General features: G+C 42.2%; 1 protein-coding gene across 2 annotated transcripts; it reads left to right on the top strand.

Moving 5' to 3' along the window:
• The first annotated feature begins 606 nt into the window (after positions 1-606).
• LOC120063228 (glutamine--fructose-6-phosphate aminotransferase [isomerizing] 1) lies at positions 607-22387 on the top strand. 2 transcript variants are annotated; one of them, XM_039013459.1, is made up of 19 exons: positions 607-687; positions 3016-3123; positions 3469-3576; positions 3782-3907; positions 4529-4587; positions 4710-4844; positions 4944-5005; positions 5122-5201; positions 5287-5401; positions 5584-5747; positions 6919-7014; positions 7165-7262; positions 7479-7599; positions 7937-8094; positions 12980-13094; positions 18398-18525; positions 19047-19214; positions 19693-19854; positions 19974-22387. In XM_039013459.1, exons 1-19 carry the CDS (start codon positions 681-683, stop codon positions 20016-20018), a joined length of 2055 nt encoding a protein of 684 aa, XP_038869387.1. In that variant the 5' UTR covers positions 607-680; the 3' UTR covers positions 20019-22387. The 2 variants fall into 2 exon arrangements, with proteins under 2 accessions (XP_038869387.1, XP_038869386.1); XM_039013458.1 differs by having other exon boundaries at positions 19693-22387.
• The last annotated feature ends 1028 nt before the right edge of the window (positions 22388-23415 follow it).

The raw sequence follows: 23415 nt of genomic DNA, 5'->3' as shown, positions 1-23415 counted from the left end.
TGACTGTACTGTAACCATGCTCACTGAAAGCAAGTCCGAGAATTGGTAAATCTGTTTTATGTGCACTATTTCTACGCTTTTTACGTTGAGTTTTTTTGCCTATTTAAATAAAGGTTAAATAAAAATATAGTTTTTGCGCCCTATTTTACTTTTGGTTTTGTACACCAGTTTCAAACAGGAAAAAAAATGGTAATTGAAAAGACAGTTCACGGCGGTTTAGATGGTAGTGATTTTCTACACTATACTTGCTTGTTTTGTCACATAAACGGAAATTAAGCCAACTATTACAATGTTTGCAACCAGGAAATGGCGGAGCGTGTCCTGTATAATACATCTTTAAAATTAGGCAGATATAAAGTAATAAACGAATATACTGACAAAGACCTACATACATTTTATCATAAACTCTGAATAAATATTGGTTGGTTGACACTTTACAGATTTGCTTTCCATCCCCTCTAGTGCATACGGATATCTGCATCCTGCTGCCACGTCAGGGCTGTCTGTGTTGGCAGGTAAGAAGAAAGAGTGACAGCCGTTGCACCAATGGGAGAAGCGAACTGAGGGGAAACTTGGTTCCCATTCAATAGAATTTTAGGGGGGCGGGACTCTCCATGACTGTCATCGTTAGATGAGGAACTGAGTCACAGTTAGCTGTAGTTGGCAATCGAGGCGTAGACATGTGTGGTGAGTATTTAATGAGAATACATTTAATAATTGTAGATTTGCAACAATTTACAAAGATTATGGAAATTGTAAGTAGTTGTGAGATTAACACAACTGGTTTTGGAGAAGTATGTGTCAGTATTTGTAGCTAGCTAATGTGGACACATCAGCTTCCATCTCAAATCAAGAGAAAGCTACTAACGTTATAACCTTAACCTTACATTTTTTAGCATATATCCCAATTTGACTTTGGCTGTGTTATCTAGTGGAAACCCTTGCCAGACGAAACAAGTTAACCGATAAAATGATTTATTTAATATATTTTAAATGAGCTTGTAAATTGGCTATCGGATCCATAGATCATGTTTTACAGCTAACAATGTTATCAGACAAATTGAGGGCGGCTAAGCGTTTTGATGTTTATTAGTAGCGTGCTACACACCCATATAATCCATTGCTAGCTACTTGATTGACGCTGTGTTATCGCTCCATAATTCCTGTCATTGATGTTACATTTTGGTATGATGTCGTCACGTTTTAATAGGCTCTATACTAGGATTTATTAGCTACCTTTTCACCAGTTTACAAACTAGCTTGGTTTTGTCTGATGAGACAGAACGCGCGCATTGCGCAAGTCGTACTGTTTCATTCATTCGATTGCTAGAATAAATAGATCAACGCGGAAACTGATGATAGTCTAAATGCCAGTTCTACAGTGATGATCCCACATTGATTCGAATGAGTTACGAGGTCATTAGGGTGATACAAAATTATAGGTAGTTAAACTATGTTTATTTTTTAACCTGTCAGTGTCTGAATGGTGATGGATTAGTTCTCCACTCTTCACCTCTCATCTGCTGACTACACCTGGTTCCTGAAGCACACAGTTGTGTTTTGAATAGCCAACCAGTATACATAATTTGATTCATTCACTTTTGGGGGTGGGGGGACACTTGGCACTATTAAATCTGTTAGTAAAGAAGGAACACTGTCTTCTCTGTGTCACTTGTATCTGAGTAAGGACAAAAATGCCCAAAATTGATACTCCTCATACTGATCTGCTGCAGACTAATTCCTAAGGAAGGAATAATGATAAGACTGACATGCACTGAGATGTTATGAGGGCTCCTTATTTATTCTACTCTATGCTAGGTAACCCTCGTTCTAAACAAAGCTGAGCCTTGTGTGCTCCCACCTTGCCTTGCCCATTCACCCCCCCTGCTACCTTCCTCTGTCGCCCTGTGCCCAGCTGCTTTCAATGGATGCTCTGTTGCACTGCTTCCATGGCACTTCTCGGTACATAGTCACTCTTTATTTTATCACAGCCCCTCTATATCCTCATCTTATTGGGAATTTATGTCATAGTGTTGTATTAGCCTAAATAATAGCTACTGTCTCTTTGCTTTCATAATTTAGGCTAGTTTTATTTGACTGGTTTGTTTAAACCATTGATGGCAATGGGGCTGGGCACAAATAGGCATATGTAGACAAATCTCTTTTCATCCTGTCATTTTTTGAATAAATGTCACTGTTTTCAATTGGTATCATATTCCTTTCAGATGAGTTCTAAACTTCACAGAAGCATAACCTAGAGCAGCTCCTGTGTAATAGTAGTGTCGTACCCTGCACCTGGTCCTTCTGTCAACATATTGCCCCAACACTAGAACGCCCTGTTCCACTTTCCACTGAGTCTCCCACGTCTCAAGGTGACTTCCCATGTAAAACCTGTCTGGTAGCCTAACATCCAGGGCAGGCTGTGCCCTCAGCAACTGATGGGTGTGTGAACTACTGTGTAGTTCCACACAAAACTGTTTCCAATTAGGCCCAACTACCAGTCCTGAAACGCCACCCCAATCCACAAGAGGTTGAACAAGTCTGACTGGTTTCTGTTCTTGTTTGTTGATTTACTGTCAATGTATACATAGTTTCAGGTCAATGTTAAACTGCAATTCCTACAAGATGACTGACTCCATAGCTGTTCTTTTTTTTTTTTCTTTTTTTTTTTTTACTTGCGTTAATGTTTGAAAGTTTTCACCTGTGGAAATTCTTGGGGTAGTTGTTGTTTTTAAGGTTGCTGTGAATTTTAATGAGCCAGTCATTGAACAGCCTGCATATTATAATCAGCTAGGCTAGCTAGTCAATGGAACCGTCAGCGTCTCCTACACAATACTCCTATTTGAAAAGAAAGGATGCATATTGTTTTTAGTTTTATTGACCTAATCACAGACCACCAAAAGCAAACCAGTATTAGGCTTTGTTCACTTAATCTGTTAAAACAGTTGTGAAATTCTTTTGCTGTATATTTTGTTTGTGTTCCCTAGTTGAAATCTGTTCCTTCCTTCCCGTCAGGAATTTTTGCCTATCTGAACTACCATGTGCCACGGACTCGCCGGGAGATCCTGGAGATCCTCCTCAAAGGCCTGCTCCGTCTGGAGTACCGTGGCTACGACTCTGCCGGTGAGCTGATAGAGGCGGCTTGTGTCAACACACTGGCTGCGTCTGTCTCCATGTTTATCTGCTGCCTTTCCCTGTCACTGTAGGCCCGTTAGCAGGCATCAGTTATTCTGCTTGCTTATCTATAGGAGTCATGTTTTTGTTCTCTCTCTCCTAATGATAAAAACAATGATTGTCTGTTGGCTTCACTGTATGCCCTAGTCTTGAGCAGGACTATCCAATCTAATCACAGTTACATTTCTGCTCTGTCTGCTGTCAGACTGTAGCATGTGTAAAATAACTTACAAAATCACACAACAGAGGCATATTTGAGTACTCTGTAGAAATACAATTCTCTCTCCTTGCCAGGTGTTGGAATTGATGGAGGGAACGGTAAGGAATGGGAGGCCAATGCCCGGTCTATTCAGCTGATCAAGCAGAGTGGAAAAGTGAAGGCTCTTGACGATGAGATCACCAGTAAGACTACATTTTATGTGTCTTTGACGGCTTATGTCTGTTGTCAGCATTTGTAAGAATGTTTACTGATTAGATAAGTGGATTTGACTGAAATTAATAGAAGGCATACAGTACAATGAAAATGGCTCAAACCTACTTCATGTAGGGTGCATTTGAATTGATTTATGAAGCTTGCCTTTCAATAGTGTTTGTGTTGGTCCCACAGAGCAGCAGGACATGGACATGGATGTGGAGTTTGATGTCCACCTTGGCATCGCCCACACTCGCTGGGCTACCCATGGTGCCCCCAGCCCTGTCAACAGCCACCCACAAAGGTCTGACAAGAGCAACGGTCAGTACTACAGACATCCCCTAAACTTGTAGTAAAATGAAGGCCTCTCTTTGGTGTAGGCAACACATTCTGCTAGATATTGACTGACTATATAGAGTAAATAGGGATTTATTTTTTATTTATTTTGAAATTGTATTTTACCCCCTTTTTCTCCCCAATTTCGGTCTTGTCTCATCGCTGCAACTCCCCAATGGGCTCGGGAGGCGAAAGTCAAGTCTTGCGTCCTCCAAAACATGACCCACCAAACCGCGCTTCTTAACACCCACCCGCTTAACCTGGAAGCCAGCCGCACCAATGTGTCGGAGGAAACACTACTCAACTGACGACGAGGTCCGCCTGCGGGCTCCTGGCCCGCCATAAGAAGTCGCTAGAGCGCGATGAGCCAAGTAAGGCCCCCCGGCAAAGCCCTCCCCTAACCCTGACGTCGCTGGGCCAATTGTGCACCGCCCTATGGGACTCACGATCACGGCCGGTTGTGATACAGCCTGGGACCGAACCCAGGTCTGTAGTGACTCCTATAGCACTCCAATGCAGTGCCTTAGACCGCATCGCCACTCAGGAGGCCCAAATAGGAATGTTTTTATTAAAAAAGTGTATGTGTGTATCGTCTTTTTTCTTTAGAGTTCATTGTCATTCATAATGGAATTATCACAAACTACAAAGACCTGCGGAAATTCCTGGTGAGCAGAGCAACATTTCAACGTATTACATGTTTTGCCTAAAGCAGTCTGTTTCTTTCATTAATCAAGACTACCAGCAAGAGTTATCAGACTTCCATGACTGACATTATACCATTCCACAGGAGAGCAAGGGTTATGAGTTTGAGTCTGAGACAGACACAGAGACCATTGCCAAGCTGGTGAAGTACATGTATGACAACCGTGAGAGTGAAGACCTCAGCTTTGCTACTCTGGTGGAGAGAGTGACCCAGCAGCTGGTAAGAGCCTGTTCCTCTACAGAGCTTCTCCTAAAACTGTCCAGAGATCAGGTCTCGTGACCCGTCTCGTGATTAACACTGTTCTATCTTATCTCTTAGGAGGGAGCTTTTGTCCTGGTCTTCAAGAGTGTCCATTACCCTGGGGAGGCAGTAGGCACTCGGTACACTGCTACTACACTTCTAGTTACTCCTTGAATTGTAAAGGAATACTATCCAGTCATGATGCATCTTTCATTTTCTGTAATGATTGTAATTGTTTGTGTTTCTATGTAAATAGGAGGGGAGGTCCTCTGCTTATTGGGGTGAAAAGTGACCACAAGCTGTCCACAGATCACATTCCTATCCTGTACCGATCATGTACGTTATTAAAGTAACTGCTCTCAATGTCAGAATGGAAGAAGATAAGCAGCTGTTGTGTGTCTAACGTATTGTATGTCCCCAGCCGGTAAGGACAAGAAGGGCTGCCCCACCCTGCCCAGGATGGAGCAGGACACCTGCCACACACTCTTCGCTGAGGACAAGAAGTCTGTGGAGTACTACTTTGCCTCTGATGCCAGGTCAGACTCCTCACTCTTATACTCTATAGTAGTGATATCCCACTAGGTTTATTTTAGAATACCCTCAGAATCAGTCTAGACAATTGTTTGGTGAAGGTCTCCTAGGAAAGTGGGAATGAACAACTTCATCACGTTTGCATAACAATTAAGTGGTGTTGACTGTTGCTCTGTTGTCATGGCAGTGCGGTGATTGAGCACACCAACCGGGTGATCTTCCTGGAGGATGATGACGTGGCAGCGGTGACGAACGGACGACTCACCATCCACCGCATCAAGCGTACAGCCGGAGACCACCCTGCCCGCGCCATCCAGACCCTGCAGATGGAGCTGCAGCAGATCATGAAGGGTGAGGGGAAGGTGGAGGGCAGAGGCTGGGGGCACAGCACTGTCATGGGTCACCCTCTGTAAAGAAGATGGTGTTACTGAGGAATTGATGAGAGCCCTAGAATGCCTGTAATTGATTATTATCATTGTCAATACAGTCACAAATTGTACAGTATACAGGGGTGATATTTTCTTTGGCCTCTACTGCACTCTACAGTAATAATGTAGCAACAATGCTTGTTATTGCAACACATAGCACTCACACAATTTCCCCTGCCTCTACCAAGTATCTAAGGCCATATGTGTACACGTATACCACCATATTCTAATGTTTCAGTATCCTGCCCTGTAATTTTAGTCCAGGAGCCTGTTTTTACTGTGCAGCTGTAAATAGCAGCAGGTTTCAGATCTGTTGTACTACTGAGGTGGCTCTGAGGCACACACACACACACACACACAGCTGGGTGTTTATGGGGCTTCCTGGCTGACTCTGGTCCCCAGGGAAGAGGCCTGCATCAAAGGTAAGGGCTCAGACACCCTAGCTCCATCGAAGAGAGCACTTCTATATTGAGCTCACTGCTTGGAAACATCAGTTTCCTGTGTAGTAGACTGTGACTAAAGGTTTCATGTCAGATCTGAATTCTCAGCGTTCTGCTGTAAAGAGATGATTTTCCTCCTGAAAATCAGATTTCTCCCACTTCTCCATGTCTCCAGCAGAGGATGCTGATACACTACCTGTCAGTTTCAGGAGACATTCCTTTGAGGTCCTGTCATTTAAGCCCCTGCCTCTCTCTCCTAAGCCTCCATGCCAGGAGCTCTGCTGAAATAACCTAATTTGCATGACCTAAATTACAGTCAGCGCAAAAGCAGACTGCAAAACATTCTCGTATTTCATTGTCACAAAGGGGGGTGCAAGGAAACTGCCATTTCCCTGTTGCCTCTTGTTTATTTTATTTAGTGAAGACATGACTGATGATGGAAGTCTGCATTTAAAGACACAAGATCATTGTCATTTATCTCCTGTGTTATTTAACTCCCAACAGCTATAAAAGGCTGAATTAGATCAGCAAAACAACATGGTTTTCAGACTGGCTTACTTTAGTAGTCATTATGTGGCAACAGTAACCTTTACAAAATCTTTTTTGTGATGTTGTTGAAGACTCTGAACCAATGTTTTTTGGAACGCTTTTCAGGTAACTACAGCTCCTTTATGCAGAAGGAGATCTTTGAACAGCCAGAGTCTGTGGTTAACACCATGAGAGGAAGGGTCAACTTTGATGACAACACGGGTGAGATGACAGTTCCAGTGTAATACACAATGTCTGTCATTATACCCATCAAGGTTGTATCCTCATGATCAACTTCAATCTGAATACATACCAAGGAAAGGGATATTTGATTACTGTATTTTGATTGGCTGTTTCTGTTTGTGTCTGTAGTAATCCTGGGTGGACTGAAGGATCATATTAAAGAGATACAAAGGTGTCGACGGCTCATCCTAATCGCCTGTGGCACCAGTTACCATGCTGGGGTGGCGGTGAGTACCAGATTCCCTCTTATAAGGCAGCAGTATTAGGTCACTGGCATAAAATCGCGTCGACTAGAGCCTAAGGCTTCAAGATAGGAAAAACAACTATACAAACAGAGACGTAAAAGTAAGTTATTGCTCTGAGTTGTACATGGAAACCTGTTTTTCAGTGTGGATGTCTTGTGTGATCCAGTGCTGATGAACAGTGCTAATCTTTCCCTCTAGACTCGCCAGGTACTGGAGGAGCTGACTGAGCTGCCTGTTATGGTGGAGCTGGCCAGCGACTTCCTGGATAGAAACACACCAGTGTTCCGTGACGACGTCTGCTTCTTCATCAGCCAATCAGGTGGGAGGATTGGCGTAATCTGGAAGTGTCTCTTTCTCCAGGGACCTGAACATTGTCACGGTGTCTGTCTTTGTCTGTACACAATACGGCTTGTCTGGTACAAACGATGTCTCATTCAAGTAAGTGCTCAGCCCTATGCCAATGCACCCAAAGCAATTCCTTCATCTCTATACTGCTAACTTAATGTGTTGATACTGAACGTATAGGTTTGACGATATCCAGTATTCCTGTCTATAGAACTTGATATTGTAAGCAAGATCTACACATAGTCCAGGTAGTGGTAACCTCTTATAGTATTTATCCTGAGTGCTGATTGCATTGCTACCATTGTGTGCAGGTGAGACAGCAGACAGCCTGATGGCCCTGCACTACTGTAAGGAGAGAGGAGCCCTGACGGTGGGCGTCACCAACACAGTGGGCAGCTCCATCTCCAGAGAGACCGACTGTGGGGTGCACATCAACGCTGGGCCAGAGATAGGAGTGGCCAGCACCAAGGTGAGGGGACAGAGTCACTGCTGCTCATAGCATAGCATTTCTCCAGACTGATGCCTTTCCCATTGTTCACATACTGTCCTGTAGACACTCTGGCTGTTGAAACAGGAAACCTTCCCTTCACCATCCCCAGCTCTGGTCAAAAAAAAAAATCACTTCTATGGTGGGAAAAAACGCAGGCAGGTTTTTATTTTACCTTTTATTTAACTAGGCAAGTCAGTTAAGAACAAATTCTTATTTTCAATGACGGGCTAGGAATAGTGGGTTAACTGCCTTGTTCAGGGGCAGAACGACAGATTTTTACCTTGTCAGCTCAGGGATTCGATCTTGCAACCTTTAGGTTACTAGTCTAATGCTCTAACCACTAGGCTACCTGCCGCCCCAGGTTGAAGTGTCTGGGGAAACTCTACATTCAGGGTAGACTGTTAGTATTCTCTCAGGGTGGGGAAAATCCTCCTATCCAGCTCCAGAGTGTGTCAGTTGGTCAGACTGCATTAGGGTTTTTGGAGATGAATGGAACTCACTACCGAGTTCCAAACTGCCTGTGGAAGCAACGTCAGCACAATAACTGTTCATCGGGAGCTTCATGAAATGGGTTTCCATGGCCGAGCAGCCACACACAAGCCTAAGATAAGCATGTGCAATGCCAAGCATCAGCTGGAGTGGAGTAAAGCTTGCCGCCATTGGACTCTGGAGCAGTGGAAACGCGTTCTCTGGAGTGATGAATTACATTTTACCATATGGCAGTCTGACGGACGAATCAAGCTTGGCGGATGACAGGAGAAAGCTACCTGCCCCAATGCATAGTGCCAACTGTAAAGTTCGTTTGGGGAGAAATAATGTGCTGTTTTTCATGTTTCGGTCTAGGCCCCTTAGTTCCAGTGAAGGGAAATCTTCTGTGCTTCCAACTTTGTGGCAACAGTTTGGGTAAGGCCCTTTCCTGTTTCAGCATGACAATGCCCCCATGTATAAAGCGAGCTGCATACAAAATTATTTGCCGAGGTCAGAGTGGAAGAACCTGACTGGCCTGCACAGAGTCTGACCTCAACCCCATCGAATACATTTGGAATTAATTGGAAAACCGACTGTGCACCAGGCCTAATTGCCCAACATCAGTGATCGACCTCACTAATGCTCTTGTGGCTGAATGGAAGCAAGTCCCCACAGCAATGTTCCAACATCTAGTGGAAAGCCTTCCCAGAAGAGTGGAGGCTGTTATTGCAGCAATGGAGGGACCAACTACATATTAATGCCCAAGATTTTGGAATGTAATGTTCGACGAGCAGGTGTCCACATACTTTTGGTCATGTAGTGTACTTATTTTTGCAATAACAGGATGTTTATGCCAATATACTGCACTGTTGGTTTTCTGTATAGTTAATGCAAACCCTGAAGCACTTGGGGACTAATGTCAATACATAGTGCATGTACAGTTGAAGTCGGAAGTTTACATACACTTAGGTTGGAGTCATTAAAACTCGTTTTTCAACCACTCCACAAATTTCTTGTTAACAAACTATAGTTTTGGCAAGTCGGTTAGGACATCTACTTTGTGCATGACACAATACATTTTTCCAACAATTGTTTACAGACAGATTATTTCACTTATAACTCACTGTATCACAATTCCATTGGGTCAGAAGTTTACATACACTAAGTTGACTGTGCCTTTAAACAGCTTGGAAAATTCCAGAAAATTATGTCATGGCTTTAGAAGCTTCTGATAGGCTAATTGACATCATTTGAGTCAATTGGAGGTGTACCTGTGGATGTATCTCAAGGCCTACCTTCAAACTCAGTGCCTCTTTGCTTAACATCATGGGAAAATCAAAAGAGATCAGCCAAGACCTCAGAAAAAAAAATTGTAGACCTCCACAAGTCTGGTTCATCCTTGGGAGCAATTTCCAAACACCTGAAGGTACCACGTTCATCTGTACAAACAATAGTACGCAAGTATAAACACCATGGCCGTCATACCGCTCAGGAAGGAAACGTGTTCTTTCTCATAGAGATGAACGTACTTTGATGCGAAAAGTGCAAATCAATCCCAGAACAACAGCAAAGGACCTTGTGAAGATGCTGGCGGAAACAGTAAAACAGCCCTATATCGACAACCTGAAAGGCCGCTCAGCAAGGAAGAAGCCACTGCTCCAAAACCGCAATAAAAAAAGCCAGTCTACGGTTTGCAGCTGCACATGGGGACAAAGATCGTACTTTTTGGAGAAATGTCCTCTGGTCTGATGAAACAAAAATATAACTTTTGCCATAATGACCATCGTTATGTTTGGAGGAAAAAGGGGGAGGCTTGCAAGCCGAAGAACACTATCCTAACCTTGAAGCACGGGGGTGGCAGCATCATGTTGTGGGGGTGCTTTGCTGCAGGAGGGACTGGTGCACTTCACAAAATAGATGGCATCATGAGGCAGGAAAATGCTGTGAATATATTGAAGCAACATCTCAAGACATCAGTCAGGAAGTTAAAGCTTGGTCGCAAATGGGTCTTCCAAATGGGCAATGACCCCCAAGCATACTTCCAAAGTTGTGGCAAAATGACTTAAGGACAACAAAGTCAACGTATTGGAGTGGCCATCACAAAGCCCTGACCTCAATCCTATTGAAAAATGTGTGGGCAGAACTGAAAAAGTGTGTGCGAGCAAGGAGGCCTACAAACCTGACTCAGTTACACCAGCTCTGTCAGGATGAATGGGCCAAAATTCACCCAACTTATTGTGGGAAGCTTGTGGAAGGCTACCCAAAACGTTTGACCCAAGTTAAACAATTTAAAGGCAATGCTACCAAATACTAATTGAGTGTATGTAAACTTCTGACCCACTGGGAATGTGATGAAAGAAATAAAAGCTGAAATAAATCATTCTTTCTACTATTATTCTGACATTTCATATTCTTAAAATAAGTTGGTGATCCTAACTGACCTAAGACAGAATTTTTACTGGGATTAAATGTCAGGAATTGTGAAACTGAGTTTAAATGTATTTGGTTAAGGTGTATGTAAACTTTTGACTTCAACTGTAGTTGACCCCTCTTTCTCTTGAAATGAGAGATCTTCCTCTGAGAAGTTTCTGGATCCTTTCGGAAGAGGTTATTTGAAACGGCTATATGCCACTGCCCTACACAGAACACATAGTGCCTGATATTCTCATCTTTACACTGTAAAATGTAGGAATCTATGGTTCCCCTCTACTCTGAGCAGTGATCCTACAGTTTGCCGGAGTGGGGTTGTAGATGACTAGAGTGAGTTCCACTCAGCAGTGGAGTCCTAGCTGCAGAGAAAAAAAAGAGGCAGGTCCCTCCCTTCTCAGGCTTGGCTCAGGGACCCTCCAGTAGGTCCAAGTCTCCAGCACAGAGCAGAAAGCCTGCAGAGCACGTCTCAAAGACGCCATCCTTTTCAGGCCCACACACCCAACCCAGAACAGCACAGCTCATCACGTCAGAGGAAATGAAGTATTTCACCCGCTGCTCAATACACGCTCCCGCTGTCTCCGTTCGTGGTAACTTTTCATAATAATAATATTATTCAGATTAACTTTTTGGGGGACATTCAACTGGATGCCTCTGGTGACGGCTTGTTTTTATGATTCGTCCCAGAATCGAGGCTGTCCTCAGTACTAGGCCTGCTGAACAATGTCCGGGAGAATGAAGGGGGTGGCTTTGCTCAGCTCCACACCTCTTGTATATATTTCACCACTCACTTCACCCCCTTAGCCAAACAATGGTTATTGTGGGAGTGAATGTAAGAAAATGAGAGCCTACTGTGGTCTTTGTCCAAATAGAACATTTGGAGCATGCTTGTACACTTTTAAATATTTTATGTAACTGCTTGTCATGCTGTATTGCCTGACATGAGGAGGAATGCTGCAGCAGATTGAGGCCTCTGGGACATGGTTGCGTCAGTGTGTGACAGGCTAGCATGTGGCGTGAGCTGCTTTTCTCTGTCGACATTCTGGACAGAGTGATGAGGGCTTTAACATGGTAGAGGACCATGGCTGTGGCTTTAATATATGGATTAAATGCACTGCCACATCTGAGTGGATGGCGAGGACTGTCAGAGATGTAAGGCCCTGTGGTTGCAGTGCTGTCAATGAAAATAGCTGTGTGAATGTTTTACAACCATGCCCTTGGGCCTTGGCTTTAGATGCTGGCACTCCTGTGTCCAGGGGTCCCGTCAAATGACTTGGCTCTTGAAGAACATTGATTTAAATCTCCCAAACGGGCTCAGCGAGCCTTCTAACATCATCCTCCCTCCCTCCAAGAGCGGGAAGGAAGGATGATGACTGCAGGCTTGGGCTGAGACTTGTGAGTGGTAGTGCCATTTTTCAGAAGCATAAACATCATGGTTACTCTCTTCAGTTCTAGTTAGGGCCAGCTGTTTCTGTGCTGTTTGTTTTTCTGGTGTCTTATTGTCAGGGGATGTGTTCATCGGTAGGGTTGCCAGATTGTCTGCTCATAATGCTAGCTAGCTCTCCACTGTCCTGTCCTGCAGTCAAGGTCCTATCTGTGTAGGCCTATCGGTGTCCAGCCCAGCTCTCCATCCACATTTCATCAGGTCCACATTATTATTGTGGAGCTGGAGACCAGCGCTGGCAACCAAAGCAGGCGGACAAGACGCTACAGCTCCAATAACTGTACTGCAAAGCAAACACCCAGGCGTGTTGCTGAGCTCAGGATTCTGTCAACTCTGGCCCAGGATAGAGAGAGAAGACTGTAAGGATGCCTTTTGTTTCAATCCAGCAGCCCTAGATAGGTGAGAATCACATTTCTGAGAGGGAACAGCAGCTGGGCGACACCTGGGACCTCAAGCTTTCTGTACTTTCTGTCTGATTCCACCCAGAGCATTAAATGCATTATGTCTGTGTGTTCTGTTTTGCAGGCCTACACCAGTCAGTTTGTGGCTCTGATCATGTTTGCGCTGTTGATGTGTGATGACAGGATCTCCATGCAGCCACGGCGACGTGAGATCATCCAGGGCCTGAGAGTTCTGCCAGGTAGGCCAGACCACATGCACATCTACCAAGACATTGCATTGTACTGTTCATGACCATAAACGCTAATGTCGGTGTGATGCTCACAGGGATGTGCAGATTCTTGGACACTTGTTGTACTGACCTACTGTAATATAGACAGCAGCAGGTAATGGGCGGGGTTAATGGGCGGGGTTAATGGTCGGAGTCGGGGGTACAGTGGTTCCTCCTTTTAAAAGTTGTGTCATACTGCAGCACACCTTGCGGGCTGCTGCAGCATTCTATTTAATTGTCAGTCATTTTTACCATTAATGCAAGTTAGTGCTAGTTTGACCACCAGAGGGGGTCTTTGAGAAACATTTGATAGTCTTCAATATTGGCATTACTAGAGAATTTTAAAACTTTTTTTGTAGGAACATAGTATATGGGATTGATTTGAAGAAATGTTGATTAATTAATTAGATTAATATTATGGTGTTTCTATTCCAAGAAAAACAAAACCCTTAGGGTTTCCATTAGGATGGAACGGAAAATATGGCGCCGTACAACGTGATGGTCGGGAGTAGGCTACAGTTCTAAGAACATAAGAGGATTGGAGGATTATAAATTAATATCTAAGGGGCATAACATTTCCACACCCTAATTGTAGTGTAACCAATACCCAAACGGAGATTCAGTGAAAATAAAAATCTCATTGATTTATGAAGACCAGTCCCCATGCTTGTCTCAGAGCAGCGAGAAATGATGCTGAAATTGTTATTGCTTCAAATCCCATTGCTTCTAACTACAATATGCTCTTTAAATAAATTAGATATACCACTTTTAACAGCACATTACTCAACGCTATTGAGACTCATTTCGACTACTGTAGGCTTACAGTATATCAACAAAAAAAATGACATGACTCTCTGCCAATAGTTACATTTAGAGGATTGGAGGATTCTAAATTAATATCTAAGGGGCATTTTTCATTAGGATCTGTGAGAATATCTAAGGGGCTTTTATATCATTCTAAATTAATGAATAATATAATAATCGCTTTGTTTGAAAATTAATTATATTTTGGAGATTATTTAGTTTTCATTTAACCTTGAGTGAGCGAGGAAAAAGGCCATTCTTGAAACATGGGGTGAGACATTCTCACTAATTTGTAAATAAAGCAAGTTTGTTATTTAGAATTATATCTGGAGAAACCAAAAGCCGCCTCATGGGTCTCCCGGTGGCGGCCGGCACGAGTATCGGACCAGCATCTGTAGCGACGCGTTTTGCACTTGGATGCAGTGTCTTAGACTGCTGCGCCACCCGGGAGGCCCCATCCATAAAGTTTTTAATGCTGATCAATTGCATTGCACAAAGTATCAAAATACAGAGAGGTGTTGGTGAAGGTATATTGATTGTCCTGCTAATAGCTCATAATGGAGTATTATAATACTGTACATGGTGTCCAGGTCAGGATAACCAAAACATTTATTTATTAAAGACAATCAGAATGAATGTTGGTACTTATTTATTTTGATCCAAAGCCATGAATGAGTGAGTCACTGAGCTTTATGTAGGTGCCAAGGCTATATGATTGTGCCATCAACTTGATTATGTATAACGATATTTTTGAGATTATTTTGTTTTCAAAAAAACGAAAGTGAGCGATTTTGTAATCTGAATAAAGGCTAAAATAATATTTGTAAAGGCCAAAACATTTATTTCTGTTTTTAGAAGGAGAGAAACACTGGGACAATTGTGCGCTGTATCACATCCGACACCCGGTCGGATGTGATACATAATAATACTTTTCCCCCTTCCACATGTTAAAGGTTCCAATTGATAAATGTTTTTTTATCAATTAGAATATTTGAGTCTAACCACAATATTTGTTGTCTTTTCTGGTGGATTAAACTGAAATTGCAACCAATCACGGCCGGTTGTGATACAGCCAACCTAAGAAATACATTTGACAATAGAATTCTCCCCCCACCCTCATACTAGGCAAGTCTATTGTCCTGCTAATAGCCAAAATGGTGCTGTACAACATGACCGTGTGTTTGGAAGAGTATTTTCCAGTAAGCAACAATTTGTTTACCTTCATTAGCCTACTTTGTTCCAATATTTGTCATTCAGTGATTTATTCCCATAGTAATTTGTTATTGATCCGTAAGGAAATAGACATCTGTGTTTTGAAAGAGTATTTTTACCATTTTATTAACGAAAGCATAAAGATGCTGTTGAAGAAATACAGTACTGTACAGTATATGCTTTATCTGACATTTTGCGATTGCATAAGGTCGCCCACACGCACTTTAAACATTTGGATAATAAAACATTTAAATCATTTTGAAGATGGAAGCCATCTGCATTTGTTTATTAGGCTTCTGTGCACTCTGACAAGTAAACATGGGAAAGTGTCTAATTCCTTACATAAGGGAAAGCAGACCATGTCCTTTCTCGGTGACCTCAAGTACGCATTAACTCTGTCTTTAATGCTTTTTTGCATTAGTCATAGACAGAAACTTCTGAGACGCTGTATTAATGATGAACACCTGGAGATTCACTGGTAAACCACATTTGCCTCGGGATCCATCCCAGTTGGTATTCTGTGTCCACTTGTGGTATCTCTCTTCGGTTACACATCCTTGGAACAGCAGAACAGCCGTAGCGTCCAGACGGCCCTTGCTGTGCTCTGATCCATGTGCACCTTCATCAGATGAGCAGAATGGTACCGCCCTGAGCCCCCATCGTTTACAGTGACCTTTGATAGAAACGGTAGATCAATTAAGAATTAAATGTGACTCAAAACACACATGCTGCATACACATTATAAGAATCTAGCAAAACTAACCGCTTTCTTGGCAACCATACGTTTTTCCGGTGCGGCCTGTTGTCCAGCACTTTGTCCACTGATCTCCACAAATGGTTGTCGACATGGTTGTATGCTCTGCAAAAACACATTCACGTTTTTAGTTCACAATTCTTTTTTATTTAACCTTTTATTTATCGATTTTATGACACTGTATGCCTACACACACATATATATATATATATATATATATATATATATATGAAAGAAAATGCACTGAAACCAAAATACCTTAGTTTTGGTGATCTTCTCAATTCTGGCTCATTTTCAAGTCCTCTTAAATCCTAACACTGGAACGGTTGGCACCATAGAAAGAAGCTGGCTTGATGAAAACGATGTCCATTTCGTCTGGGGGATGTTCACACCTACAGTAGCCTGGCTATAAAGCGTCTATTGTCCTGCTGATAGGGCTACACCTACTACAGTATACTTGTGAAAAACAAGCTGTCCTTCACTACTGTAAATAAAAACACAGCATATTGTTTACATTCTTTATTGTAACCACAATGTCACAAATCATTTGTATCTACCTTTCCAATTGCTTTTAGAGTTTGGGTTTTGCAAATGTGCATTTTTCATGCCATTTTTTGTTAAATCCAGTTCGGATTTTAATATAACTTTTGATAATCATATCTGCCCTAACTTAATATAATCATATCTGCCCTCTGAATTCACTTCTAAGGGGCATTTCTCGCGCCATTTTTTTAGTTACATTGTTTTAGTTTGAATGTGCAGACAGGCACTAAGAATAGCGGGAACGTTTCCCTAGTCAGCGCTGTTATTAATGCAATGCCCCTTAAAGTGTTGCTCTGTGCCACCCAGTGGGGCGGGGGTCCACCGCCCCCCCCTCCCTTCACCATGGGCTAGGTCCGTCTTCTGTGCTCTGCTCTGCGGATCGTGCCTCCTGCCCTCGTGCCTTGAACCTCGTGCGCCTACCGCTATCTCAGGGGATAAAGCTGGAGAACTGCAAGGCAATCCCATTGTGCGCCACTCGGGAGCCATGACCAATATATATTGTCCTGCAAGAAACGTTGTTTGCAGAATTCACAGCCTGCTACGCTTGTGAAAAACAGGGTTAATAATATATGTAAGAATATCTAAGGGGCTTTTATATAATTCTAAATTAATTAATAATAGATTTGTTTTTTAAAAATAACGATATTTTGGAGATTTTGTTTTCAAATGTAAAGTGAGCGAGGAGAAAGGCCATTCTTGAACATGGGGTGAGACATTGTTTCTAATTTGTAAATAAAGCCAGTTTGTTATTTAGAATTTATTTCTGTTTTTAGAAGGAGAGAAATCAAAATCCTACCATCACCTCATGGGTCTCCCGTTCGCAGCCGGCACGGGTATTGAACCAGCATCTATAGCAACGCAGTTTGCACTGTACAGTACTATAAGAGCAAAATAATCCAAACATTTCCACACCCTAATTGTAGTCTAAGTTTCTCTTAGAATAAAAACCTTAGTATAACAACAGTTTTAGTAAGTAATATTGATGAGTAGTAACAAAAAAACGTGTTTTTCCAGGTGTGTGCTACAGGACAGCGGAATAGCAATTCTTACACTATTGTTCTAAATTCAATCAGCACCTTCATCATTCAGTTCATTGAAATTCAATTTTGAAGTCGTGCACAATTATCAGTTTCTGTGTGGTTTATGTCGCCCATTCATTGTCAGTTAGAGACACAGTAGTGCTTTGGGACCCAAAAGCATAATCGGTGCTCTAACTCCTCCTTGAGCTGGTCTGGAGCAATGAATTAGTGACGCAGTGTACTGTAATAAACCGCAAATGACCTCTAAGTCCCGCAGCATAATCGCAAAACTTTTAGTTGAGAACCACTGTAATGGTCGGAGTCAGGCAGCCAGAGAGAAATGGGAAAGGACATTCATGTTCGTAGGCCTCCTGGGTCTGTCTCAGTTATCTGGCAGCCACGTCGCTCCAACTTCACTGTTTTTGTTTGAGCAATATGCTTTGATATCAGAGAGCTAATGCAAGGGCTGGGCTGTGGAGGCTTCCTCAGGGAGAGGGAGAGTACAGGGGAGAGGGAGGAGGTTTTAGCAGCTGGGTCAGTCCTGGCACACTCCTCTGGACCCAAAGTCTATGATGGGATCGGGTTTCCCTTATGGTAAGCTAATTTGGTTTGGAATGCCACACTGCTCTTTCCCTCTCCCCTGACCCAAGCCCCCAAGACCTGTTAACAGTGGCTTGCTGGTCTGTCCATAGGATGGGTGTTAGTACTGTAAACTGTCTCATCCAGGGGGTTGGTGTGATAATCTATTTTCTGACGTGTTGTTTGAAGGCAGATCATTACGTTTTTGTTTCTCCCAGATGTATTGGAATATTATCAGCTAATATGATCTACCTCCTTTTCGTCTGTTTGTACTTGTCTATCTGTGCCTTCTCTTGTCCCCTCTCTCACTGTGTGTGTGTATATGCCTGCTCCTGTCCTCTCTCTGTCTCTCTGTGTGTCAGACCTGATCAAGGAGGTGCTGAGTCTGGATGATGAGATCCAGAGACTGGCCGCAGAGCTGTACCAGCAGAAGAGTGTTCTCATCATGGGCCGAGGCTACCACTACGCCACCTGCTTGGAGGGAGCACTGGTCAGCACGCCTACCTCTAGCTCCCCTTCGTAAAGCTATCATAATGTCTTCAGACATGAATTCTACTGGATACTCCATTCTCAACTCCTAAATGAGATTATCATCACTTTCTAATAGCCCACAATAAGCCACTGCACAGCTGTGTAGAAAATGTTCTGCCTCAGCCTCACGCAAGCCCTAGTGGAGCCTAGCCTGCAGGAATGTCTGCTGAAGTGTTTTGGATCACAGCAACTAATTAGACTGATCTAGAAACGTCTCTCTTGCATAATTGCAACAACACTCCACGTTATTTATGGATTCTTAAAGTACTATGTATTTCCAATCCTCCAGTATCTCAAAAAGAGGCACACAAATGTGAAGGGAAATTGTTGGCTTAGTGTGCTGTACTCCTCAGTCTGTCCTAGTGTTCCCAGGCCAGTCTACTGATCCCTTTAGAATTTAAGATAAGATACTTGGATTGTGTGTATGGGAGTTGCAGTGAGTGGCTATCTGACTGAGGTGTTTGTGCCTCTCCTCTCCAGAAAATCAAGGAGATCACGTACATGCACTCAGAGGGCATCCTGGCTGGGGAGCTGAAGCACGGCCCTCTGGCCCTGGTCGACAAACTCATGCCCGTCATCATGATCATCATGAGAGACCACACCTACACCAAGTGTCAGAACGCACTTCAGCAGGTGGTGGCCCGCGCGGTAAGAACTGCCAACACACACGCAATATCTCGAAACACACGATTTAGCTTTCCACCCCCCAACTGTTTGAAGGTTGGAACCACAGTAAACCATTGCCAATTATGTTATCTGGTTGTTAAAATGGTAGATTTTACTACCTGTTGTAGTGACCACTTACCTTCCAGTGTAAAATAAATATGACTCAAAGACGACATGGATATTAAGTGCTTTATGCACACATACTTTACACATTAGATGTTTTTACAGTAATATCAAAAGGACCTCACAATTCCATTCACCACAAAGTGGGAGGAGTTATTTCACCATGACATCACCACTCTCACTAATCTACCACAGATGTGGACCTGAGATTTGGGTGTGCGACATGAAAAGAAGGGAAGGACCAAACTATCACGTTCACATTTCCAAACTGAACTCCAGGTAAAAGGAAATGACACGCGGCGTTGTACTGGAAACATGCCATTTGTTTGGTTTACAGGGCCGACCCATCGTGATCTGTGACAAGGATGACTATGAAACTGCCAAGTGCTCAAGCCGCACCATCAAAGTGCCGCACTGTGTGGACTGTCTGCAGGGCGTTCTGAGTGTCATCCCCCTGCAGCTGCTCTCCTTCCACCTGGCTGTGCTCAGGGGCTTTGACGTGAGTCACTGCACGGTCACTGAGTTGGGTTCTTACTGTAGGCCTTCATAACGGGTAGTCTATTTCTTAGGGTTATAACTTGGCAAATTTAGAAATGTCTAACGCTTCTCCCAATACAGGTGGATTTCCCAAGGAACCTGGCCAAGTCTGTGACGGTAGAGTGAAACAGGCCATTTGAAGCCCCAAAAACCCATTTCACCTCACATACATACATACATACATACATACATACATACGTAGTACGCAGGAACAGCTGTCACATGGATACCAAGAGGAGCAGAGAGAGCACACTTTCCTGTTTTATGTCTTGTGTCATATATTTTTATGCAATTGTTACTCTTGTACTCTAAGCATTCTGTATCACTGTCACTTCTCTCAACACATTTGAAGGCATTGTTATGAATTGTGTTTTTTTTTTGTCAAGTGTGGTAAGGTAAGGGTTGGCAGTAATGTTGGCATTTAGGAGCTCACATCGGTTACTGGAGTGTATGCAGTTAATGAATCAACTAAAGGAAAGACGGAAAAATATCTATTTTCTAAAGGAAAGACGGAGCTATTTTGGATGATGCCCAACAGTGCTCATAACTGAAATGTGCACATCTTTTCAATGTTGAGTACTTGCAGCTGGTTTTTCAGTTAATTCAGCTGTTTGTTGGCTGAAGTCAAGAGTCTATATGAAAATCTTACTGAAGTTACTGGTTCTTTTGGTGTTTCATTGGTGCAATGATTTTTGGTCTATTGAGATCAGTTTTCTTTGGCAGCTAGAACATCTATAACTGTCATTTGAAATGTTTCTGTTACTTTTGTGTATGTTGAGTGAAGTCTTAAATCATTCCGAGTCATATTGTAGTCCTGACTCTAAATCTGAAGTGCTTCCAGGAAGAAAGTGTCAAGTCATGCTTTAGTCTACTGACCTGTGCCAGAGGCTATTGAGAACTCCCCCCTTGTTTTCCTCGGAATGCCATAATGACAAATTATTTTGGATTTGTAACTTGTAAAAGTTTTGAATGTTTTATAGTACAATACGAAACTTGTAACATACTTCCTTGTGTATACTATTGTGTAATGTTTTTAGTCCTTGGATAGGTTACAAAAGCAACTTGCAGTGATGCACTCCTTGTGGTTTGGCAGACCTCCTATAGGAGAGTTAACAAACTCTTGCCTAAACCATGTTGAGCATCTGAATGATTGACTGTCCTGGCATAATAATCATGCTTTTAAAATTCTAACAGCTACTGTGTCTGAGAGACATGATTTGAATCATTTACCCAATAATTTGAAAGATGGCACCGTACAATGTTAGAAATCTACAATGAAGACGAGTGAAACATTGAAATGATCACTTATCTCTCTAAGCCTATAGGTTACTGTCATTGTGACTTGGTGGAAGTGTAGCAATATTCAAAACTCTTCAATTTCACTGGTCTTGTTGACCTATTTTCTGCCTTGTTGCTTAGGAGGCTCAATTTGGGTCTCTGGTCTACAATATAACTCTAAATAGAAGAAAAAGAACCAAGTGAAATGAAGTTGCTGCTCAGAGCACAATTTGCACCAACATTTTGCCTACCCCATGCCCTGCCACCATACCGATTTTTAATTGCAATATTGGGACCATTTTTTTTTCTTTCTACATTTCTATTAATTTGTACGTTTCTCATTTTGTTTACATGGTACAAAGCTTTTTTTATATATTATTGAAGTTATTAGTTGATCTGAATGTGACTGACATTCGAGATGTCCCCTGTACCCAAAAAAGGTCACTGTATTTTACAATCGATTATGCAGTCAGAAACCAAAACACCTTTTCTATGTTAATTTTGCTTTGAGTAACCAAAGGTATGGTTTTAGAGATTATGTTCATAGGGGTTTGTGTGTACTGTAAGTGGTCTGTCCAGAAGAGGCCTACAGGGCAATACAGCAAGCTTGTTAAAATATGTAGCTGCTATTTTAGATGGAACTCAACATGTCAGCTGTGTGTTCTCCCAAATGTCTAATAAATGAGTCTTTATAAACCAAGGTTGAAGCAAAGCAGATACTGGTTTGTATGTAACATCACGGAGAAGAAAAAATACTTTCTATATAATGGGCTATTTAGTTATTTTTTTGTATTTCACTTTTCACCTTTTCAGTTTAAGATCTTTGTCTTGCTGTCGCAATCAAGCCTTAAAATTGTACCTTTTAGGCAAATCACCTGAAAAGTGGTCTCTATTCAGCCTTTGCATCTGTTTCTTCTTAATTGTATTGCATTTACTGAGCCAGTGTACTGTATGCGCCCACGTTGACTAAAGACCCAGCTTTAAACTGGACATGGTGCTATTCGAAGTGATTTAGTAACCCATGTAAAATTGCAGGTGTTTGACAGGTTTTTAGACTTGAAGTATGGACAAGGGAACCGCTTTAGAGTCTTTCTATAAATAACGGGGCCAATGTGTGAGTGACATTGGGATCAAAATTTCTAAATGGTTTGAAATAAAAAGGCTTTTCATGCAGTTCCACATGTGTACTTAAAGGAATAAAAGTGAATATATGCAAATTGACTCAACTCCTATACAACAACATGGGCCTGGGACTATACATCCTTTAAGGTTCATACAGACATTAGCAAGTTGACTCAACTCCTATACAACAACATGGGCCTGGGACTATACATCCTTTAAGGTTCATACAGACATTAGCAAGTTGACTCAACTCCTATACAACAACATGGGCCTGGGACTATACATCCTTTAAGGTTCATACAGACATTAGCAAGTTGACTCAACTCCTATACAACAACATGGGCCTGGGACTATACATCCTTTAAGGTTCATACAGACATTAGCAAGTTGAATTCAGGACTTTCAGGGATTTTTTTCAAGCACTTATTTGTAATTTTCAAAGACCTTTTATGTTATACAATTGTATAATTTATATAGTGCCTTCAGAAAGTATTCAAACCCCTTGACTTTTTCCACATTTTGTTAGCCTGAATTCAAAATGGATTAAATAGATTTATTTTTTTAAGCTTGCCATAACGAAGGGGTAGAGTACCTATTTACTCAAGACATTTCAGCTTTAGAATGTTTTTAAATTTGGAAACATTTCTAAAAACAATTCCACTTTGACACCATGTTGTATTGTGTGTAGGTCAGTAACCAAAACAAAATATCTGCATTGTAACACAACAAAATGTGGAAAAAGTCAAGGGGTGTGAATACTTTCTGAATGCACTGTACTTGTACATATAGGGCCTAATATAGAACCCCCCCACACACACACACAAAAAAAAGCATGCAAAAAAAAGTGTGCCAATGCATTGATATTCAAATTATTATTAATACAATTCTAAAATATGTGAGAATAATGAGGACATTGCCTGACTAAATAGACTGGATGCATGCATGGTGATTTTGAAGTTCAATCCCCTGATGTCTTAATGTAATAACATGAAAAAATTGGCAGATAATTATCACTGACTTATCAACAGCTGTAACAAGTTGTCCACTGTAGGAAATCCTCAGTGGTACACTACTTCAGAGTTTCCCAAACTCAGGCCTGCCCCCCCCCCCCCCCGGGTACGCG

This window comes from Salvelinus namaycush, chromosome 18 (assembly GCF_016432855.1).
Source record: "Salvelinus namaycush isolate Seneca chromosome 18, SaNama_1.0, whole genome shotgun sequence".
NCBI classification, from domain to species: domain Eukaryota; kingdom Metazoa; phylum Chordata; class Actinopteri; order Salmoniformes; family Salmonidae; genus Salvelinus; species Salvelinus namaycush.
The sequence above is the reverse complement of the archived record's forward strand: the minus strand, read 5'-3'. Positions and strand labels throughout refer to the sequence as shown.